A 26,011-nucleotide genomic window follows, 5' to 3' on the forward strand; every position below is an offset into this window, starting at 1 on the left:
AAAGGTATTGTTGTCTCTATTAATTTATCGCAACTCAAGTTGTTTAAAGTAAATATCCACTTTGGGTGGATAATTTTGTGCCTGTTCTTTTACTACTTCCATTAATGGTAATAAGATTTTTTCAGTAAACTGTGCGTGATTTCTCAATTGAATGCATTATAATCTAAAGTGTATTAACCATATATTACATATGTATAATCAGTATTCCTAACTTCAACATTGAGTAAATATGTAAAATGTACTTCGCGTATATGGGGGTAGTCGGATACTTCTGTGATTAACTCTACATTAGATGTACCATTGAATAATCCACCATTTTCTTTTAAAAAGTGTAGAAAATAGTTTAAATTAAAAGATATCTCCCCGACTATTTGCTTGATAAAGTCTTCATCTCATGAAGTCTTGAAAAATCAATTCTTGATTTCCATACAATTGAATACCGAATTTGTCGAACAATAGTGAATTAATCAATGATATTAGTCACTCAGTTCATTTAATTTGTTCCGAGTGATGTTACGCAGATCAAGTCTAGCTGATTGTGAGTGAGAACAAAAGTAATCGAATAAATCGATTATACAGTCACTATTCAACAAGAAAAACGATCGAGGTATATTGGCAATGGGAGAAAGAAGTAACAAAGTAAGTGTGCAAGATGAGTCATCCGTTCACGACTATAAAAAATGTTATATTCTTCATTATACTATTCGAAATGTATTAGAAACGATTTAACGAAAATTTTCCAATAAAACAAAAAAAAAATAAAAATGATCGAATTGTGAACATGCTCAGGTTCGCTATAACCATGAAAATTTGACTCAACTTTTACGTAATATTTTCACTTAATTCTTTTACGAAGACAACAAAAAATATAAAAATTAAAATCTTCATAAGCATCCTGGCCTGACCATATCTATGTAGTCCTGGCCTAGTAATTCATCACTTTCGATCCACACAGGTGTATTTAGCCTGTGGTTTCCTCGTGTCAACTACGCGAAGAAAATAGACAATGTATGACCTCCCCTAACACTGATCCAAGACGGAAGAAGCGTTCACTGATTCGTTCAGTGCTGTGCTACCACTTGAACTGTTTTTTGGTATCGCACTCAATTGATAACATTCCTTTCCGATTCCATAATTTATACGGTTTATCAACAATTTCCAATACAGTCGATTCCACGAAAGGATCATATTACGAGCCCGTTAAAGGTCCTTTGTTTACAACACAGCTTAACCCGAGGAGCCGGCCGAGAGATTAGAATTGAGCATCAAAACACAAACGTCGTATCCACAGCACAGCGTGGTCTTGTTTACAATTCCGTGGTAGTTTCCACCGGACTCTGTTCACCCAGGTACGTGAATCCAAGATGAGAATAATCCTTCCTTTCTCTGAACGTCACGTTGTCGTTCGATGGAGCCCAGAGTGGAACGTCGCAGGGAATGGATGTTCGTGTCGCCGTGTGTGCCAACTATGCTCGAAGCACGCGCCGTGGTCGCCGCCTCGGAACTCACCGGACTTTGTTGACCTTAACAGATGATAAATACGGCTGTGAATCTTTCTGTTGTTTCCGCTGATTATTTGCTTTCGCGGGGGTTTGGGGGGGGGGTACCTTTCTGTTGGTCGTACGAAATTTCTCAGCGAGATGAAATTTCAAGAGTTTTTGAAGTTTCGCGAACATCAATTTTTGTAATTGACAGCAGCTTTGGATGGTTGCTTTACCAGTGAGGAACAAGGGAGGATCGTACCTATTACGGTCGAAGTGGATGTTTCATTTTTTGAAATTGGAGATAATGCTTCTAGAGGTTAAAAGAGTAAGCTGTCATCCTACGAATTGACTTTGTTATGAATACTCTATTGTTGCCAGAGTTTCGCTGGTGTTTTTTTTTTCCATTCTATATGGGGTGAATCGCGTAAGCTGACACGTTTACAGCCATAATGATCATCGATTACAGGCGTCACTAAACTGTACGAAGAAACATTGAATTTTTGGACAGGAACATTTAATATTTTATAAATATAATTAGTGGTAGGTGAATAATGATAGTAATGAGTGTTCAAGTCAACGCGTTAATAGCAAAGATTTAAACAAATGTATATTATGTGATGATATTGTCTTACTTATTTGATGTAACTTTTTAAGTTCGAAAAAATATATACAGAAGTTGCATACTATTTTAAAGAACATATGACTCTAGAACAATTTTTTAAAATAACCTATTTGTAAAGAAGAATGTGTATATAAAGATAAGATATATTTTAATACACATTATTATAAATCATACTGCTATTTTAAATTTTGACACAAAACTATTTAAAAATTTACTCAAACTTAAACTTTGTTACTATTCATCCAAAGTTGATGAAATAAAAACCATTTTAAAGTTTGAACTTTCTAGTTTTTGGTTCTTTAAATCAATTTTAGCAAAATGGTTATGTAGAGGGTAAAATTTACCCTTAAATAGGAGTCTGCCAAACTGTAATTTTCTTTGATGTTCGTCAAGTGCTACGGTGTGCAAACAATATTTTTTTGCAATTTTGCGATTCTGCAATAATGCTTGAATAATTCCGATCAGATCACTTGGACAAGTGCTTAAAACATAAAAATATATATTTGCAACGATTTGAAGAACTGAAGAGACACGATAAAAAATTACTATTCTTTTTTCAATGAATTCGTATATTATCATATGACGTTTGAGTTATTTTTTGTTACAAATAGATTATACGTTACTAATGTTCGTACAATTTCATTTGATGTGAAATGATTTAAAAACGAATGCCCTACAATTTCCGTGTAGTTGTGCAGCATCGAAAGAATATTCCCATAAACGTTTAAATAAACGTATGTATTATATGAAAGCGACGATCGCAGTATTAATTTAAACGTTGAGAATATTAAATAACTCTTAGTTTTCAGGTTTCAAAATTTCTTTTGTTTCTAATTTTCATTGTCATTTAACGAATGCACCTTTTTTAACCTTCTTTTTCTAAACCGTAACTTCTCTAATTTACCTTGTAAAGAGAAAAGTAATTTTCTTTTGTCACTAATTCAATACAAATTGCAATACATATTTTAGTTTTCCATGAAACAACTACTCCCACAAAGTTGCGATAAAATCGTGAAGTCTATATGTATAGACACAATCGCTTAAAAATAAATAGTCTGATAAAGGGTTATTATAACAGAATATTATAAATACCTGTGCTTTCTCCATGATCTTTGGTAATATAACTGACGTTATCCAAGCTAAACGCGTGGTTCTTATTGCTGAAATCAAGCTGGAGATCGTTATAGCTGTCGTTGTCATCTACGGGGACGCTCATCTGAAGCACCTGTGTCTCATATTCCTTCAAATTGGGCTCGACGTACACAGGATCGTAACGAGGCACCACGTACATACGCTGCATTCGTTCCTTGTACGCCTTGTATCTGTACAAACGGAAGTCCGTGCATTTTACATATTTGAATTTGAATAAAAAATGTGCGAGTTTCGAAGCCCCGCAGAAAATCAAGTAAACAGTTCCGACAGGCAGAAAGTGTTGACGCATCACGATCGTGCTGAATGTTCTCAGAGGCAACTAAGCCGGAAAGCGTGAATTAATACTAATGGAAGTAATAACGAGAACGACGAATTTGCATGCCCTACCGCACGAATAAATATTCATGTTAATACTAGAGAACACTTCTTTCACACGATACTAAGGCTAATAGTTTTGTTGTCGCGGCAGTTGTAACCGAAATAAAGTATCACGCGGAGAGTTTTGGAAGTTATTTGTGTTTCTGTTCCAAAGACATAGCAGTGCAAATTGTAATTTTACTCTGTATAGTGGCTCCAACATGGAATTATATGCGTATTTTTACGTTTTTCTTCTGTTTTTGGCACTGTTTGTCGTGCACTATAGTCGACGCCAAAATTGCCTGCCACGTATTGTAATTACATTATCGTTATCATTACTTCTGCTTTATCTTTTACTGGTCTATTCGGAAAGTTCGTAGCGTTTTTAAGGACAGAGTTTGAATCTATATTTGTCAATTTATATGACATCCTTATTTACAACTTTTTTTTTACAATTTCTTTCCGTTTTTCAATTAATTTTATTGTACCAATTATACACAACTTCGATTGCTTTAGCTCAAAGAACCTTTCAATCTGCTTCTAAATGAATTTTGTTTTTAAAGTTTTTTCTTCTTGACGGAACAAAATTTAATTAATTGAGTAAAAGACATGAAATGTTTCCAGTCGAAGTAGTATACTTTGTTCACAAGTTTCATGGAATGTAATGAACTTGTAAATACGTTTTGTTGATATGTCTCACAGAAAAAAAAATCACTTCACACCCAGAAAATAGTACCTGTTCACCAGATCAAAGTAATCGTTGAATTTAAGTTAATGAACTTAATATAAGTTAACCCTCGAATGATAAGGTGGGTTTTAAAGTCGTACTTGGCAAGGTGGGGTCGATTTCGACCCAAGCTCTTTTTTGTTATTTTCAGACGTATAAAAAGAAGTTATTATCTTAAACTTATATTTTTATTTGTTTATATAATAAGGAATAATAGTTGAGTTATATAACATAATAATTTACTAAATAATAAAAAAAGTCTAAAACGAGAATAGTAAAAAAATAATAAAAAATAGAGTGGGGATAATGCAAGAAGTACTATGCATTGGGTCGGATTCAACCACGAGCTTACCATTAGAGAGTTATACGTATGTATATGCATTAGACGTTTATGTAACTTGACATAGAAAGGTGTAAATTATTTCGTTTGAACAATTTCGTACGCACAATATATATACATAAATATTAACATACTGCTTACGAGTCACGAGAAATTACTTCATTAATTTTCAAACAATTAAGTTTTGTGTACATTTACTCTAAATACAGAATTCTTTAATAAACAGAATGTGGATTTCTTGCATTTATAATGTATAAAATGCAGTGAAACAACACCTTTAACAAAAATTCAACAAAAGTTATAAAGTATTTTTAGCTTAAATAAAATCCTTTAAAGAACCCCTAAATATCAACCTAACAGTTACATTTATGCATTACCAACGAACACTAACATTGCATGAAGATCTGTAATTTAGTATCAACTTGTAAAAAGAATGCGGTGATCAATTCATATAAAAATGCAGAAGAAAGTAATTTGGTGATAAGTAAAATTATTTTCTAATCTAACGAAATCAAACGAGCGATGTAAATTAGATTGATAGTTCACCTGGACCAAGAGACGCAGATGTAGATAATGCCGGCAATACCCAGAATCAATATAACGCAGGCGATGATTATCAATGCATAAGGGAACACTTCGCCGCTAAAAGCAATGGCAGTTTGCGTGCGCACAGGCTCAGGTGGCATTACAGGAGCGTGGATGCCGATCGCGTTCGCTCGAACCACAACAGATACATCGTAAGTGATATTCGACATCACTGCTTTTTCTATAATCGATCTGAAACCGAATAAAACGTTAAAATCAGTCTCGTGTAATCGTACATGTGAAAACGGTACAAATCACAATCGTACTTCTCGATGGAGCCGCACTGATTAGTAAGAATGAGGATTACGTAGCGTTTGACGGTTACCGCGGTACTTTACGATGACTTGATAATATTCTTACCTCCGTAATCCTTTCCAAATTTAAGCTTAATTAGTGACATTCAAAGAGAATTAATAGTTTTTCTTGAACTAGTAACTCTTGAAATCCAAAGAGAATTAATAGTTTTATTAGTCAGATGTGAGAATATTTCGTGTGATGAATAAAAATGAAATGTATAAATGTTGTTCTTTAAACTAACTTCATCCTCGCTTATCGAGATTTAATCCAATTTATCTCTCTTATTATTGTATTAAAAAATTTTGTTTTTTTTTACAGGTGTAACTGCATATTTTAATATTTACGCTGCAGGTGACGCATACGTTGCGTTCCGTCAGTTGTTTCAATAATGCTACTGACGCACCGCGTGCGTTTTTGTTTGTATCAAGTAGGTCTTCAATATTGTTGTGTTTTTTCGCGTAACGGAGAATATCGTGTTACAGTTATAATTCTACGAGGTTGTTTTCATTTTTGATAATTGGTTTGCTCAAATAGTAGTGGCTGATGAGTACTTAAATGCCAAAAGGTCAAAAAGATGTGTTAAATTCATATTTGAAAAATTTATTACGAACGAAGAATTAGAAAAAATGTTGTATCAGTCAGACGATGATGCGAATGATCCGTTATTTAGTGCCAACATGAAGGTTATAGTTCCTCTAAGGTTAAAAACAGTGATTTAAAAGTTTATGTGTACAATACTTTTTTGATTTTTTACTTTTTTTCTAGTTTATGTGTACGATACTTTTTTAATTTTTTACTGTTATGTATCTTAATGAAATAAATATCAATTAAATAGTAGCCCCATTCATAAAATAATTACATATTACTTCCGAACAATACTAGCAGTATTGTCGAATAATATTTTCATGTAATGCTGCTGACGCACCATATGCGTTACGACGAAAAAAGGCAAACAAACAAAAAGACAAATGAAACAACGACCAGTGATCTAAAAACAAACATTACTCTATAAAACAAAGCCATTTCCGAGAGGAAAATAATAAACCGGCCCTGAGAAGGGAAATGAAATTTCAGCCAGTAGCGAAAGTGTTAATAAAAATGGTAAAAATGATTGTTTTTCTAGATTGTAGATTTTTATGACAATTTGTATTTTTTTTTCGAAGTAATTAGTAAAAGATGAATAGAATAGAACTTTTAAAAATTATGTTACGCTGTAAAGAAATTTATTAATATACTGTTTTGTAGATTTGCGAATACTATAAACTTATAAAATCTGAAGTCTACTCATCGCATTTGTGGTAAGTTAATTAGAAAGATATGAAAAGGAATAACGGAGCAGTAATTATTTGGCATAGAAGACCGCATTCTATAATTCACAAATAAGTACGAGGAAATACTGTAAAGTAACACAAGATTCTAAACAGGTGTTTCGTTTTCTATGTAAAAGAATTATCAACTGCAGAACGTATTATCAACATTCCTTTAATAGAATTTTGCGTCCCTTCAATTTGTACTCAATACCGAACAAAATATTCCATAATACATTTGTAACTGATAATTTAAGACACAACTGAAGCACATCTGTAAATAAAACAATTTTGTTTCTAAATACGTATGTAATTTATAAAAAAAATAAATATTTATCGTTTTTCAATTCCTGGAATCATGAAGCAATGCTACCAAATAATCGTTTTTTAATTTTGAATTTAAAAAAACGTAGTTCTACGTTATCGGTTCTCACTTTTAAGTTTGGCAATATGTACAGCTAATCCTCGTATACCACGGTGTTTAGGTCCCTAAAAATGTTCCTATGCGAATTCGTGTTACACGAAACTAGGGTTGAAAAACAGGGTTACGGTTCAAAAACCCAATTACACTATTCTACACAATTCTTTAATCGTGTCAGTGCGAAACCATATTGTAGAAATACCGTGTTATTCGGCAGTTTTCTTATTTCTCTAACTGTGTTAGTGCGAAACCTTGTTATACAGGGGTTACCTGTAATGTTACATGATCGTTCGAAAATTTCTAAAATTGTATCGCTGACTGCAGAAAGGGTCAATTTTGCTAAGTAATTCCCTTTTTGGCAGGGTACCACTTTGTAGGCTGAATACACCGTTTACTGCAAAAAATGGTTATACCTATACGTTATCTAGTGAGCAATAGACGTAAATAATTTCCAGAAGGTATTCCTTGAAAATTAGAAGATTTTGACATGTCCCCTTTCTGCAGTTAGCGATTTCAATTATCGCAGGTTCCTTCAATAACTTTTTTCAACAAGCTGAAATTTGATGGTCGAACTCACCTCTGTATTCGCGTGCTATTCCTATCTAAAATTGCCTCGGTGTCCGGATGGATTGCATAAAACCAGACATCAGAATCTTGAGGATACATTTCGATCGTTCCGTTCTTCGTTAAATTCTTCCTCACGGCGATCCTATCGATGCCACATCAGATGCTCCTCGCCGATCAGATTCACTATAACCGGAGCGACGATTGAGTTAAAGTTGTCGGTGGAATTGGGATTGTCCCGGACGAGTACGTCGAATTTGAACGGGAGCTCCATCGAGTCCACGTTGTCGAACGTCGTCGTTGTTCGAATTATTCCGGAGGAACTGTCCATCGCGAAGTAGTCTGATCCTCGGCCCACGTGGATCTTGTATTCAAGCTTCCCGTATCTCCCGTTATCCTTGTCGTTGGCCTTCACTTGTATCACCGTCGAGGCGAACTGCGCTCCGCGTGGAATCGCGGCGAAATAACGTCCCTTCATCAAATTGTTATTGCTCTCTGGGAAGACGAACTCTGGTTTGTTGTCATTCACGTCGAGAACTTGAATCTTCACCTGTAATCCGAAGGGACAGGTGAAGTTTACTTCTCGAACTAAATTATCGTGCAATGAAGCTTCGGGAAACCTATTTCTTTGTAGGTACTTTTAACAAAGGAAGGAAAGCGAATTAACGGTGAGTAATTTGCTTCTGATATAGTGCTCTAATGCTTGTAATATCTAGCCTTTTTTATTGTAACATTAAAATTATTTTTTATTTTTTATTTGTTACATTATAACCTATAATGTACAAAAATTTTATGTTTTAAATGTATGTGAAAATAAAGGGTGTAAAATAAAGTATTGAGGTAAAATTACAACAAAATATTGTAGATAAACAGTTTCATAAGTAACTTCTTTAAAAATACAGAACATGTTTTAAAATGGGACATCAGGCAGTTCTGTTATTTGTATTTTGACAATCATCACAATCCTATGAGATAACAGCTTCGTTTATTTTATCCAGCACGTATGAGGTCTGCCAGAAAAGTAACGAGATTGATAGCGTAGAAATTTTTATTCTCAACTTATCTACAAATCAACTTTATCCCCATCTAAGTAGTTCCCTTGGGAAGTCATATACCGCCAGAGACGACCCACTCCAGGAAACAGTGCTGGAAGTCTGTTGGAAGTATAGACTATAGACAGACAAACCCTATTGGCTTTTCGCCACATAGGCCTTCGTTTTTGAGAAAATGAAGATTAAAGATTTAAAGATTTTGGAGTGTATATCGAGACATAATCCGAAATACGCAAGACAGCAGATACAGTACACATCTTACAATACGAAGGTGACCAGTTGGTGTCCTTGTTTTCCCTCATACAATTTTTTTCTATTTTTTGCTTGATACCTTTTTATTGTCCTTTCATTGAAACAATAAAAAAAATGTTCCATACTAAAATAGCATTTCTGAAATTGTATTTTATTTATTTATGGGCGTTGTATGCTATTTCTTAACAGTATTCATGAGATACAAAACCAAACGCACAATCTAGATGAATTAATGTATCAGGTTTCTGCGAACACTATCAATTCTGCAAACGATCAGGCACAGCTGCGAGAAACAAGTAACAAAGGATTATATAAAGGCTTTATCTTCACTCACCATTGTTGTGTTTCTTCCAGAATTCAACAATCCCGTGAGCGACTCGAGCTTGATCTTGATCTGATAGGATTCCGTTGTTTCGTAATCCAAAGCTCCTCTCTTAAGCTTCAACGCGCAATTCCGTTCCTCTGTGACGTTCGCCTCGAACAATCCGTTCTCGTTGCCGCTATAGATCTCGCATTTCAACGGGGTCGTGTCGTGGGTATGGCTGTTAATGATCGTGATAATCTTGATCAGCGTGTTATCGCTGGCGTCCTCCGGTACGTCGACGTTGTAAGAATTCTCCGCAAAGCCCAGACCGATTTCCGGCGCCACCGTGGCAACGTGACGAACGTAAATCGGCACCGTTGTGACGGAGGACAATTGTGGCTCTCCCATATCGTGCGCGCGTACGTCCACCTACAATATTAACGCGCATTCGTATCGATATTTCCACGTAATTAGAATGTCCCTGTGCAACAGTGAGATCGTCACGATGGAAGTAAATTAAATATTGCATAAAAATAACTCATCGGTACGAATAAATTTAATCGTTTCAAAGGGGGTCTGCGTGGCAAATTTTCAAAGCGAGGAGAATGCATGTATTACTATCGTATAATACGTATTATGATAGGATATACGAGAAATCATGAAAATTATTTATCTCGCTTGTGAGAAATTCGCAGATATCGATACAATCGGGAAACATAGCAAAATGTAATGGGGAGAAAATGGAAAATACTGTGCGTATCGTGATACTTTATTATTTTAAATCCTCTTAGACCGAAACTAATTTTACTGGCCATAAGATGTTTTACTGTTTGTACATTACGTATTAGTAGACTATAGACTTTATGCTTTTATATTTATTGGTAATATTTAGAAGGTAATTCAATGACAGATTTTATCAAAGTTTAGAAACAATATTTGTATTAGTTTTGTCGTACCGACATCACTAATAAAAGAAATAAAATTTCACTCAAATTCTATTTCTGTAAACTACTTTTCGTAAGAATCCGTAATCTAATTACTCAAGATCCAGTGGAACTTTTGTGAAGAGCTTGGGATTGAATATAAAAAATATTATATGCGTATAATTTTGCGCAATACGCCTGAGAGTTTGGTATCAGTAGGATAACTGCATCTAATGCCGCCTAGCAAATAATATCTCGAGATGAAAGTGCTAAAATCTGTTGGTAATGAACTACACTACTGGCGGAGCCTGATAGTGTAAAAATTTATTGAACCGTGACAATATTACGTTAAATTTGCAGAAGGCAAATTTAAAAATTCTATGAATGCATGAATATTTACTGGGAGTATCTAATTAATGATATGCTTCAGTGATTTAATCGATTCCAACAATGTTGTTAACAAAACGATTTTTGTGTGTCTTGGCCAGCGTATAATCAATACCGCCTACCATTCAGTGGAGTATTGGCTAAAACCGGGGATATGAAATTTGCAAAATTACAGGGTTTAACTTTATCTATCCAGCATATATGTATACGTGATTGCCCCCCAAAAAAATATGTAATAATTAGACTGCGAATTTTTATGCAAAATGACATTTTCTAAAGTAATTCATGAACACAAGAGTAAATGTACGAATTTCTTTCTTCTCTTAAGTATATCTCATTGGGTTCAGATTAAAATAGGAAACTCGTTGCGCCTAATGAAAGTTTTGTCCTTTATTGTATTTCACTGATCAGTATAGGCTATAAATGCATAAAATCCGCAGTCCAATAATAATATAGATATTATTTTTCTTTATTTTTATAATCAAAACAAATATATTTTAAAAACAAAAATATCAATTAGCTTTCAATTTGGGTACGCGATATTAGATGCGCTTATTTCGCGAATTCCGCGTGAGTATTTCTATAGGTGGATCTGTTTCGACAGTGCTTGCCTTAATTGAAAACTTTAGAAATATGTTTTCATTAATACCTGTGATAATCCAGATTATAATATGCGTAACATAAAATGAAAACGTCATGTGTGTAATAATACCTGATATTCAGTGTCAGTTTCTTTGCGCAGATCATCCCTTATTCGCAACACACCCGTGTCTGGGTCGATCACGAAATACTTGTTGGCTATTCCACGGCCGATGATTTCGTACCTCACCTACGATCAGAAGGATAATAAGAAACGTTGTTCAAGTCTTGAAATTATCATTCGCCGATCGAAAGTACATACTTGATTTCCGGGGGCGGTGCCATCAGAATCTGTTGCTATAAGATTAATGACCGTCGTGCCAATGGGAACGTCATCGTCTAAAGTACTCGGACGAGGCACTGATGTGAACACTGGCGGAATGTCGTTGACGTCCTAGTGAAAAATGGCATCGTTAAGTACATGACGAAATACTGTACGATTATGCATATTAATCTTCGTGCACTGTTCGGGTGAATTTGACCGAAACTCAAACTTGAATTTTTAATTGTATTCTTTATCACAGAAACTAGTAAATCAGTTTTGACACCAGTAGTTTACAGATACAATAATGATTAAGTAACATGTAAGTGTATTACATTAAATCGATTTTTGAACACACAATTTGGAGAAGAACTTGACATAGCTTTGAGGGCTGTTTTTACCCCCTAGATCTGAATTTCAGCAGCTGCAAAAAGCACGTGTCATATATTTTTTAACCTCTTAACATACGATTTTTTTTACGACTTCACACTCAAGGATTAATGTATCGTTAATATTTTCCCAGATACAAAAGGAATTTTATTCTTATGGCAAGTGTTACATTTATCCTGAAACTTAAATGTTAATACCAGCGAAACAGTATCTCATGTAGACTCAAAGAAAATGAATAATATACATGTTTACTAAATTCAGTTTGAAATCGGTATCACGTGTCTGACTCCATGTTGTAAGGTTAATGTACTACCTGTGTGCCAAATGGTATAAAAATCGGCGTGTTACATTAAGATGAGATCCGTTCTTAGACCAAGTTTGATTCAAGGAATAGCAATGCGACGATTCATCGCACAGTGTACGAAGGTTAATATCATGCATAAATATTTTTCATAATAATTGTATACATCGTTAATTTATTAAAAACTACAACTATATCGGTTTAACTGAAACATTAACGGAAGATTCTTAAAATAATATCTACTTAGAATTATCAGAATTAATAATTTATACACCTCGTTAGTCATATAAAATACCTAAATAACTGTTTCAAATCATTTATCGTAAACATTTTATGCGTTAGTTTATAGTAATTATTTGATTTATTCTCACACTCAATATTGCTTTCAATCGATGTTGTAGAAGTTTGTAAACTTATTTAATAACACAAGAGCAAATTGTTAATAAGTAAAGTAAAACATAATTAGTAGTTTACTTTTTAAAAATTATATGCATACCAATTGTTGTCAAAATAGTTAAAGAAAAGTATTGGGATCGATAAAGGAAAAAGACATTCAAAATATTTCTTACAGTTAGTACATTTTTGTAAAGATATATCGCGTCGAATGTAAAATAAAAATATTATCTTTATCGTTAATAACATATATATTATTTTTGTATATTCAATAACTATTTTACAAAATTTCGTAACTGTTTAATTAATTCTCAGTATTTTGAAAAAAATTCACATTATATAGTATAACTATACCCAGGTAAAAGGTGTGAATATACTACAGTTTGACTGAGAATATTCTGATGCAAATACGTGTACTGAATATAAAAAGGATAATCCTTAAAGTTGTCTAAAAGTACCTGAACATTGATCACAATCTTAGTTGTGGAACCTGGTAGATCATTGGTGTTTTCCTCGGTACCAACTATGAGAATATGCTGGTTCTCTCTCTCATAATCTAAACCGCGGAGAGTTTTTATCACTCCAGTCTTCGGTTCTATGCTGAACAGTTCGGTATCCCCTTGTCTGATCATGTATGTAATTTGCTTCTTTGTATCCGGATCATCGGCCTGGAAATAAGCGCATTTACTTGAAATTCCAGGGGGATGATCATCCGTTCAGAATTTACTAACTACGAAGATGTGACAGAAATTGACCATGCAAAGTGTAATCTCGTTTGCATTCTTTGTGTACCTTACCAATAAAGTTATCTAAATAACGAGTACTTATTACTAGAGAAGAATTGTAATAATTAGATTTAGTCAGAAACAATTTCTGTTTTCGATTTTTTTAAATTTATGTTAATCCAAGGCATGTTCCAATCAACATTGAACCGTTAAACATTTTCAATTATTATGAAACTTCATAATTGTTATTCAGTAGAGATATCTTTATTATTTTTGTTACATGACTACTATGTAGTAATTTTCAACATCTACAACAGAAACTTTTCGACGTAAGTCTCAACCTTACACATGGTGTAGCCGGAAGAATGATACAAGCGAGCAGAAAGTTATTCTACATGCAAAAACAAGTCGAACATGTAAAATAAAAGTTGTTCAAGTAGTACTTTATTTCAGTTTTAATTGGATTTGAAAATTTGCTAGACACATGGGCAATTGAATAAAACTTGCCTAACGTGTCCGTACATTACAATCCGTTTCTACTTATTGTCAGCACAAATATGTATACGCGTTTTGGTGGATGAATTTCTATATTCGATTTTCTCAAAATTTTGAGTTATTTGTGCATAAGGAATCATCTCTCGCTAGCTTATCACATTCTTCCGGGCGTACTCTGCGTAACTAATAATATCATAATTTCAGTTTTTCAAAATGAGCCAAATCTTTTTGGTTTTTAATCTTTATAGGACGGGAAGCTCATTTTTAGGCTCTAGAGAAGTCGTTATTTTTCGTAGTAGAATACCACAACAAAGATATAAAAGTTGTAACTCGAAAATATAAAAAGCCATGAAAAAACCTGCCCGTCCTTTAAAGGTTAATCTACTGTAGATACATTAAATTTTTCTATCTATAGAATTATTACTTTTTAATCCGGAATTGTATTATTTATGTATATTTATTGTACTTTTTAAATCCGACTTACCATCACTTGTGTAACAGTGTAATCTGGTATATTTTCCTTGACTCGGGCCTCATAGCTACTTTGACGGAAAATAGGAACTTCGTCTTCAACATCTATAACTTTCACCGTTACTGTGGCAGTAGCTAGGCGATAGTCTGGAGCACCATCTCTCGCGGTGACGACGAATTTATACTCCTATGGAAAAAAATGTAATGTTGATATCAATTTTACGATAGTCTTTGAGAAATTGATTTTGATAGTGGTTATAGGCGACACATTCCATTAAATTATATGAAAAAACATTAAATTTCTAAACAATAACATATATGTATAATCATATAAAATTAGTATAAAAGTAATAATCCGAATAATAATCAGTATACAACTCAACAGATAAATATTTATATTCATAATAGCAGAAATTTAAAGATATCTATTTTTTCAGAATTTCGTCCTAATAATAAAAATTTGGGCCGTCAATTTATTAACATTTATTTAGAAAGATGGTACACTTAAAATTCCGTACTATGGAAACTGTCCTTATTTTCGCAGGTGTAGCGCGCTTAAAAATGTTAGATGGTGAACATTCTACTGATTTCCAAAGAAATAATTTTAAAATACCTGTTGAAGAATTACGTGTAAAATATTTTAATACCCATTTAATCACCATCGATTATAATGAAACAGATATTAGTTACATCTGTGTCTACAATCGGAAATTTTAAATGAACTCCGACTTGACTGTAATTGGACGTATGGAATAATTTCGGCTGCCAGAATGTTACATATATTAAATGGGTCTTGATTGCATTCGTGCCTGTAATTTCAAGTTTTTAATAAAGATCACTCGTGGACGTAGTCAGGGAGGGAAGCTTGAAAGGAATTTCGATTTCGATACTTTTGTAATTAATTGTAATGAACAGTCTCATATGAATTACTTTCATCAAAAAATTAAAATACTATTTCGCTACCACAATGACCAAAATTAGAAATTTAATCGGAATACATCTTTCTCGTTTCCGTATGTAGTATTAATTTATCGTTTATTGCAAGTGCCTTAATTAAATTTAATATAGACAATTTTCAGTAATTCATGAATGTAAATGTACTCTTGGATGTAAAATAATGTATTGATATCAGAAAAAATAATATCATAATCTATCAGGCACACGTTGTGAAAATAATTACTCGACTGTGGAATTTTATGCTTGCATAACACAGGCAAATATGCAAACCCTATGTTAGGTACGCGAAAGATATATACAAGGCATATCATATACATATATATATAGCGACGAACGCTAACACCAATTAAACGTGGATACATGTGAGTACCCATGCAAATATACAAGGACATATACATGTATATACAAAATCCATCCATTTACGGGAAACATTAAAAATAAAATCTACATCATTAACATTCTCAACTGACGAAATGAATTTCTCTCTAAATTCCGTTTTCGCAACATTATTCTATAAAAATATTCATTCATCTGAACATCCACAGATCAATTATTACGATTCAAAATGTTAAAGAAATGAGTTTTCCAATTTTAATGTTATTTGGCCAGTGCAAAATGTCTGATGGAATTTCTTTGTAGATATTCTGATCATCACGGTGTTGGGGAAATAATAAATAATCATGTTAATATATTATGTGACGATATTAATGTAATACAATGAACTGTTTAGAACAAAAATTGGAATGAAGATAACAGATTGTAAATAAACATTTACGATCTGTTCGCAAATATTGTGTCCAATCCCGCTCTGTGGTAAATCGTAAATTCACTAATATAATTTAATCATATAAATTCAACGAATAATAATATTTCAGAAAAATTAATCATTAGAATAAAAATATCAAATGAAAATACATCCGTTACAAAAGAATCACTATGTATTTCATTAAATTATTATTATTAAACTATAATTCAAATTTATTATCAGTCTACTATTTCAGAACGAAACCCATCGAACCTTTTGCACAGACTCTACATAATAAAGAGCAAACACTCACGTCATTTTGCTCGTAGTCCAAAACAATTTTCGTCAGGATGTCTCCGGTATCGGGGTCGACCGTGAAAGGAATATCGTCAGGCGCGAAATACGTAATCTCGGCGTTAATTCCCTCATCGGCGTCCTCGGCGTGCACACGGCCAATTAATTTTCGTGCCTCCCCTTCTTTCACGGTGAACTCGTACGGCAGGTCCACGAATTCCGGATTTTTGTCGTTGATATCTGTTACCTTGATGTTTACCGTCGCGGTGCTGAACAGACTACCGGAATCCTCGGCTTTTATCAGCTGTCGGAAGAGATCGTTTTTCGAATAATACCGATTCCCGAGCAGCAATCAGGAAAACGAAGATTGCGTTTTCGTGTAAACTAGCGGAATGCAGAATTTTTACGAGGATATTTAAACGACTCGCTGACCAAAACTCACCAGCTGATAACGGGTCAGATCCTCTCTGTCTAACTTCCTTATAACAGTAATTACGCCCGATTTGTCACCGATCCCGAATTGCCGAAGATCGTTTCCAGAAACAATGGAGTATGATACTGGGTCGTTTTCTGGATCAACCGCCTGTAAAATAGTATTAACAATATTGATCTAGACAATATAGGAATTTTATAGAAAACACATGAATATATATTGTAATACAAGTCGACAGGAGAAACAGATTGACTTTCTTCATTTTCCAGAAAATTAGCTTTGACGAAGATACTCTCATTGTCAGTGACATTACATTCGGATTAGTATTCGATAGTAATATTTTATTTATAAGGGTTACATTTTAAATACTTTAGTCGTCCTTTTAAACGTCGTTTATATTTACTTTACTTCATTTCGAGATATTTAAGGTTCTGTATTTTATCCTATTTAAAAATATTGTTAACCACTAATAAGTTTACTTTATGCTTCTAATTGTAAGATTCAAAACGTGTTTACTTTTATTATACGACCATTTTTTATAAATATTTTCTAAATGGAACACTGCTTTGTTAACCGCAAATAGACTTGCACCATTTTCAACAATAATAAATTGTCAAGAGCGTGACTAATATTAAATTTTAATTTATATTTCAAGTGACGCAGAGTTTTCTGAAATGTAATTCTGTAATACAAATGATAATAATTACAATATAAACAATAAAGCTATATTATTGAATGTAAAAATATGTTAATTTGATTTACATTTTTGAGAATTTCATTATAATAAGTTTAATAAAATAATAGTCTGAAAAAATGAAAATACAATTGTAGAAATAAATAATATTAGATACTTGTATTTGTATGTTATTCGTTTTGCTTCGTAGAAACTATTAAACGAATTGAACATTGTTACAAATGGATTTATACCAGTTAAAAAAAGAACATTTATGCAATTCCATTTAATAGCCAAATTTCTTTAAACTAGTTCATGACAATATTAAATTGTATTGGCTTTATTATTATAAATATAAAAAGAAGACATTCATTTTTAAAAATTGGCTCATCTTAAAAAACACTGAATGAAAATTCCCAAGTTCTGGTCTGTTCTCTTCAAGTCTTCTAGTCGGTTTTTGTAAACTTTTGCCAATTTGCTATCTATGGAGCTGAATTATAGAGGTTAAGCAACAATATAAACACATATACATAAAATACTGTTATTTCTTTAAGGAATTTCTTGTTGTGTTTGACAAATATAAAGAGGGTTTTCCACTATAGAGCATTTCATATTTCCTTTAAGATATGAGATAATGTCTCTTTAACCTTTAGCGTATGAACGTCGACAAATAAGCGGTATAAGATTTGCCTCTGTAAGATGAAACGTCGCCGCTTATACGTATATGTGATGTTTCTCAATTCTATTGGAACTGACAGATTCCAAATTTTAGGTTATTGCACGTGAAATGACCGTTTTATTAGTAGCACTAATATTGTATTGTATACAAATTTGATTAGACAAAATAAGATTAAATAGACTTTATACACGTTTTTCATTCAAATACAAGTGATGGATTCATGAAACACAATTTATTACATAATCATTAGGTATATTAAATTTAAAAGTGGCGCTTCGAAGACAATTTTAGCTGCCACCTTTTCGCCGAATATTATCAACACTAAAGAAGGAGAATCTTTTAGCACAAACTTAGATCTTTATTACGTTTATTTATGAATTTGGTTTAAATGACCATCTGTTAATATACGTAAAGGAAACGGTCAAATTTAACTGAGATTATTTAGAACTTTAGTATTTAACATAATTGATTTTATTGCTTTGTGCGATAATACCTTGAAACAAGTAGAGTACACCATGGAATTTTGCGATACATAAAGAAGCAATGTTAATAATTTGCATTTATTTTCTTACACCAATTCTCATAAAAATTTATTTAATCAGATAAGTGTGCTGAAGTTAAAATTTGACAATACAGAGTGCTTGAATATACATGGTATCGTTCTAGATCCAGTACGTGAGCATTAATTGAAATCGATATACAATACAGTACGTACATATCTATGTACATTTGACACCTCCATGAATATTGCGTCAATTGCATGTAAAGTGGGACTGGGGAACTGAGAACAGTATCGATATTACAATACTGTTTTGAATTCCCTTTAGATTCATAATGGAATGCAACATTTTTATTCTTGCAACACCAACAGTTCTCGCCATCACGCAAGCGGTGACGTTTGTGGCTTATAATTAATTGGACTCGTAAAATTTTATATTATATAAACTTTTGAAATTGAGCTTCTATTATTAGACTATTTTTTAAAAAGAAAATACCGAAAATTAATTGTGATATTTATAATTGAAGTTTTGTTGTTGATATTTATAGTGTTTAAACAAATCCATGCATTGTTAAATAAGAGTTAATTGTTATCTCAAACTGAAAAAGGTGAATAATGAATAAACGGAGGATTTTATGCATTTCTAGCCTATACATAGAGCTGCGTAAAATAACCCAAAAGACAAAACGGTCACCAGATGCAACTAGTTTTCTATTTTATTTTGAATCCAATAAGATATTTAAGAAAGGGAAGAATTATAATGACTAGATTAAGAACACGACATTCAAAAATTATCTATTTAAAAAATTTAACATTTGTTACTGTCTACAATGCAAGAAAGTCATACGGATTAATCGTCTTCTGTATACATACATATATGCATAAAACACGAACCGTAAAGGAGAAAGTGCAACCTGATGCCAGAGACGACACTCACAGCCCAAGAACAAATTGCAAATACATTAAATTATATCAAAGAAATTTTACTCTACGACAAAATCTGACCCTAAAGTCGAAATACACCAGTTTATATCAACCGAACACATCCAGACTAAGAACACAACACATTCGTAGTGATCTAGCAGTCGATGGGACTTAAACTTACAAATAAACAAAAATTCCTACGTTCACACTTGCCTTTACGAATTACTTTATAAAATCTCATTTTACATAAAGATACATAAGTCTATTAATGAATTATGAAGTAATTTTATATTATTTAGAACCACATCACTTTATCCTACATTGTTAAATTTAATTACTTCAAACTGTCAATTAAAAACGCACATTGTATTTGAATTTTGTGGAATTTAAATATCGTTAATATCCAAATTTGTGAATGCTCACCGTAATTGTTGCGACCGTCGAATTAATCGAAGCACCCTCGCTGACCTGCACTTCGTACACCGATTGTTGAAATATAGGACTTCTGGTGTTTGGACCGGGGATCACGTTCACTTCCACGATCGTTTGCGAATATTTTCCACCCTTGTCGGTCGCCTGCACCGTAATACTGTACTGTTCGCCCGCGTTCAATTTTCTCATGGACTCGATCACCCCAGTTTTCGGATCGATTTTAAATTTATGCAGACCGTTGTTCGACACATGGTAAATACTGTATGTTATTTCAGCGTTCTCTCCATCATCGTTGTCCGTTGCTTCAACCTGACGTGTACAAATTAGTGTATGTTAATATACTTTGTTCATAAAGCGAAAATCCTCAAAAAGTAATTTTCTTTATTTTTGATAAAAAAAATATTGGATAAAGTATTCACATTATTAAGTGACGTAATTGCATTATCTTTTGGAACGTGTATATTGTATAGTACCGATAACCATTGATTAGTAGATGATAAAGAACAAATAATGATTTATTAATAAAGCAAACAAATTATGATTTAGTTAAGCTGTAAATGTTTATGCGATCTCACATATTCTTGTATTTCTAGATTTGATTTCTTGTATTGACTTAAATATAAAACGAAACTATTATAAAAGTTGATTAAAAATTACATTTGTAGTCTAATCAAATTTATTCTTATTATTACTATTTTCTAATGACAGATACATATCGTTTATGGTGGAACAAAATGCTTGCCGTTGTTGATTTTCTCGAATTTTTTTCATAGTAAACTATTAAAGGCTTGAGTTTGAAAGTTAACATAAAGTAATTAGAGTAAAAATAGAAAAACGATGAGTGTTAGGCAATATGAAATGTTGCTCGAAAGTTTTAAAGACAATGTATCGTGACATCTTTATTCGACGATTTACACAAATAAACTAGTGAGAAGTTCGCAACTACGTTAGATCACGAAATTCTTCTACAAAAACTTAAAAGTTTCAAAATGGAACGCTTCTTATCGGTTTCCCCGGAATTTATTTCGACGTGGTCCTCTCTTTTAAGGTTAAACTATTCCCAACTACTCTCATAAATATCGCCGGAATTTCCTACAGCACTTGAGCGGCAATTGTAGCGAAACATGAAGATTTAGTCAGGCGTTCTCAAATCTTAAGCATTAAATGTAAAATTAAAAATAGGAAATAATTTAATCGTGTCAAGAGTCACTAAGCAAGGGAAGTAAAGATATATATTAGATCGTAATACATGAAACGTCTGTTTGAACGCTTTAGATTCTTCATCTAAATTGTATCAAGAAATAATATCGTTTTGCCTGCTGTATGTATGGTTCACGTAAAATTGAGTGGTGATTTATGCTCTTTTGTTTTGTATATTTTTTTATCTGAAATAATGTTGGAAGTTTTCAGTATTTTCTTTATAACGATACATACAATGAATACGTGTGAAATTCAAGTCATTTTCCCTTGTGAGCTTAAATTCAATCAGTCTGCGTCGTAAATCTACACATAATATGAACTCATTAAGTCTCAAGCGGTGAAATAATACGTTTTTTACACATATAAATGTTTATGGCTTATAAAAATGTGCAAGAAGAAAGAAATTGTTTATAACGATACTTTTTGTGTAAGAAAATGTTGCGTTTGTGCAACATTTAAATATTTTTAATTGGAAAACGTAAATACATAACTTATATATTATTTTTCCGAAATATAAAAAATGTATTATAATACTAGACACCATATTATATGTAGAAGCCCACTATATGAGAAAGATACACCAACAAAATTTCCATGATTTAAGAAAAAATTGGTTTATCATAGTGCTATAAACACGTCAATATCGTCAAATTTCAAAACGTCGTAGGATCTAAGTGAAAGAAGAAACACGGACAAAAAAAATATTAAGTGAATCTTTAAAATCCTCTTTTATAACTGCAACATGAAAAAACAATAATGTAAATTCACTGAAAAAAAAATTACAAGTGAAATGTTGCGTTAATGTAACGTTGAATCCTAATGGGTTAATATATCTTTTAGGATGGGTAGTTTTAAATAGCTTATCATTCGTCGTTGGTTTTCTAAATTTTCATCCCGCGATATCAACTTTAAAAATGAAGAGTAGGGTAGACATGTACGTACGATGACAGATGAAGATTTGAAAGTCTTGATGAAGCGTATCCATGCAACTTGCAGAATTTGTTGTTCAAACTGATACAAATGCTATGACAGTATTAAAACATTCAAGGAAAATCGGTAAAGTGAAGAAACTCCAAACGTGGGTTCCTCACGAACTGAAGGGAATATTTCATATGTTTACGAAGGTTTCATATATGGACGTTTTCATATGTTACGACCTCCTCAATTTGATTCGTGGGCGAGAGAAATGACGATGTCCATATTGTAGCCAGTTATAATCCCGCTGTGATATAACGCTGGTGTTTTTCTACTTTTGACATTAATGACAAGGAACTAATTACAGTCAACTTACCTTCGTGACCAACTGTTTTGTTTCTCCAGCTTGAACAGTGATGGGAGCCGTCATAGGAAGCATAGGGGCATTGTCATTAACGTCGTTCAACGTTACCACGAACGATAATGGCGCGGAAGCGGCGACACCCGTTTTTTCTCTGGCAACCACCTGAAACCGGAAACGACCGGGACTCGGAGGATCTCGGTCTAAATTCTCCTCGTTTACGACCAGTATTCCGGAAGGATCGATTGCGAAAAAGTTGGTCGTTAACTCGAACGTGTATGTAGGCTTCGGATCTTCGGGACTCTGAACATTATTATTAATAACTCATTAGCATTGTATTGTTTTTTTTTTTTTAATAATTAGAAGTACTTCGTAATTGTAATTGAAGATATCTTTATAGATGTTAAATTCGTGAATAATAACACTAGAACTACCAAAGCAGTCAAAATGACTGGTTTGTAAAGTCTTATAAAAATTATTAAAATGTCATAGCAATGTATTTTCTGAGATTCTTCGGAACTTTTATTGTAATATGTAAGTGCAGAGTTTTTTCAAATTTGTCGATTTACATATATTCAACAAGCTTTCCCTTTTACCAACGTGACAAAAACAAACATACGCGCCTTCTTCGGTAGTTCTAGCGTTGATATGGTTCAATTTTATATATATATATAAGTTTGGATAGTTTTGCACAGGATATATAAATGAGTCAACGTGCATAATTAGATTTTATACGTTGCTGTCTTAATTTGACTTGGAATGGAGAAAGATATAAAAGTTAGATAGTAAACTATTTCAGACCTATGTTTAACACATTCATTGTTGCGTCGGTCACAGGTGACCGTCATGTAATACAAATTCAAATGTCAAAGAATACAATCGGCGTGAATGCAAAATAAACCGAAATAGGCCCCGCGATGAATGTACTAATTTTAAAATACATAGAATATATACAAATGAACATATTAAAAGTATTAATATTAAAAAATTTATGGAATACGGAATTGATCATTTTGGCTTCCGAGAAATTCAAATAAGGATTTCAACTGGCACAATGTTTGTAGACGCATATTTCCTTCTTCTGAATACAAAACACGAATAATGAATATTGATGTCAAAAAATGGATGTGTTGGTACTTATGGTCTACGAGAATTGGTACACGAATACCCGACCACGAGTATTCGTAGGAATTGGCGTATATCTGTTAACGAAAGCACGGATCCGGCGTTATAAAATTGAAAGTAGTATCTCGAATCTATAAACAAGGTGTACAACCCAACAGGGGATGATTTCACGTGAAAAAATATGAATATATATTATTTTTTTAAAGGGAATAATATATTTTGATATAACATTTTTTCGTGCGAGGCTTCATCTTCGAGACAATTGAATTTGTAGATTGGTCAGATACGCGTACGATTGAGTACGACTTGGCTATCGTGTCATTCCGTTACTGATTATTTCTGTCTGTTTATAAACATTGACAGTGATGTGGTTCAAATAATACAACAGGTTTTTTCAGATAATTCGGTTACTTTATTGTGTTACAAGTATTGTTTTCATTGATTGAGCAGAACTTTGTATACAATAACGGGGGCTGGACATTTCGAACAATACTTGTAACACGTTAAAAATACTGCAAAAACCTGTTGTATTATTTTAACTATATCATTGTCACTGTTTATGAACACTAACACAAACAGAATGAATGAGTAACGATCAGTAATGGCAGGGTAGCCAAATCGTACTTAATCCTACGTGTATCTGATTAATCCTCAAATTTGATTTCCTCGAAAACGAAGCCTGGGACGAAAATATTTTATACCATATTTTGTTCTGATTTTTTTTCATGTAGAATGACTTCCTTGCTGGTTGTACTGCGATTGCCGATCCACCCTGTGTATCTAGACTTTTTCTATTATCGAATTGTGAACCTCTATTTTGATTTTGATTTTTCCAATGACGTTGATCGTGCTTCCATCACCGGTCAATATTTTCATGTCACATCAAAATATGATACGCGTTGTATGGATGACAGGCAAACATCGCGTGTGCGATTGGAACTGCTGGAAAACATAGAACACTACGAAAATTCGCGTTGGAGGGAAATTATTTCCAGTTTGTTACGCGACTGCTCGCCATGCGCATCTTTACTTCGTATACGATATCAAGATGATGTTTTCTGTTTTAGTAATACCGTATGGTCGAATATTTTTCATTTCATATGGAAATATTGGGTTAGCCAAAAGCAATGTCGGATTTCTGAACTAGATGATACTCTTTTTATTTCAATAGAAAGCACTGCTCCTAATTAACAAAACATATCCCTACATATTCTTAAAGCAGACACTTCAACGCGATGTTTAAAAAAATTCATTACAATTTGGGTAAATTTTCTTGAATTAACCTTGCTTTGAAAGTGACGAAAATGTAAACTTTTTAGCCATTATGTTTCTTTTATTTCCGTTCGTTAATTACGCTACCACCGAGTACGTAGGAAAATTTTTTCTTGTTTGTGCCGCGTTTTCCTAGTTCCGGAAATAAAAAACCATAATTGCTCCAGAGTACACCTTCTCGTCGCTCAGTTTCAAAGTGAGGTCAATTCAACAAAATTTAATCAAATCGTAATGATTTTTTTGAACCACGAGTTGAAGTGTCAGATTTCAGAATGTTATATGTTTTATTCGTTAGGAGCAATAGTTTGTACAGAAAAACAAAAAGAAGCATCATCTACAGAAGAAATCTGACATTACTATTTTGCCAAACTAATATATATCACAATTCATACTGTTGGCTTTTGAATAAAATCTCAAACGTACGTTTAGTGACACAATTTTGTCTTCCCTAAATTTTATATGGTAGTAATTCAGGTAAGCGTTACTTTCAAAGAAAAATTAACGCCCTACCTAAGTTTTTATTATTACAGGAACATTGTATATCAGCACTGTCTCTGACTTTATTAGAATATGCTTGCTAACTCTTACAAAAGCCTCATCTTCGTGTCGCCGATTTTAACAAAACTTTTAGTACATGTTGTAGGATTCTTTCCCTTTACAAATTCCCGTCGTACAGGGGCAGATACTAGAAAGTTTTTGAATTATTTGCTTTTGAAGTTTTTCACGTAACGTAAATGCAAGTTGTGCTGCCCGATTATTCGCAGGTGCTGTAGCGTGACGGCAACGTTCATGGTATCTACCGGGACGGTCTGTGTTCATATACAGGGTGTAACAAAAATGTTGTCCGACCCGGAAATAGGGCACTCGGAGGGTGAATTGGAACAAGTTTTTCCTTAGCAACAATCTAATCTGAAGCTTCGTTACCGAGATATTAACGAAAAACCCCGACCAATCAGAGTGCGAGTTAGCCAGAGGAGTTCTCGCGCTGCGATTTGTAGCCAACGCTACCGTGGGAACTCGGCTGGCAAACTCGCGCTCTGATTGGTCGGGGT

At 33.2% G+C, this 26,011-nt stretch overlaps 1 protein-coding gene across 1 annotated transcript; it reads right to left on the minus strand.

The window, feature by feature from the left end:
- Positions 1-1,235: 1,235 nt before the first annotated feature.
- On the minus strand, positions 1,236-22,865 carry LOC107190530 (protocadherin-15-like; the record flags this gene model as incomplete). The annotated part of the gene is given in 15 exon segments (XM_015579340.1): positions 1,236-1,409; positions 1,411-1,523; positions 3,199-3,428; positions 5,229-5,459; positions 7,870-8,012; positions 8,014-8,406; positions 9,495-9,893; positions 11,487-11,603; positions 11,676-11,807; positions 13,218-13,427; positions 14,464-14,637; positions 16,466-16,750; positions 16,889-17,029; positions 20,078-20,395; positions 22,578-22,865. Coding segments are annotated over 15 exon segments (3,276 nt in total), but the record flags the coding sequence as incomplete, so codon positions are not given.
- Positions 22,866-26,011: the final 3,146 nt, after the last annotated feature.

This window comes from Dufourea novaeangliae, unplaced genomic scaffold (assembly GCF_001272555.1).
Source record: "Dufourea novaeangliae isolate 0120121106 unplaced genomic scaffold, ASM127255v1 scaffold187, whole genome shotgun sequence".
Taxonomy (NCBI): domain Eukaryota; kingdom Metazoa; phylum Arthropoda; class Insecta; order Hymenoptera; family Halictidae; genus Dufourea; species Dufourea novaeangliae.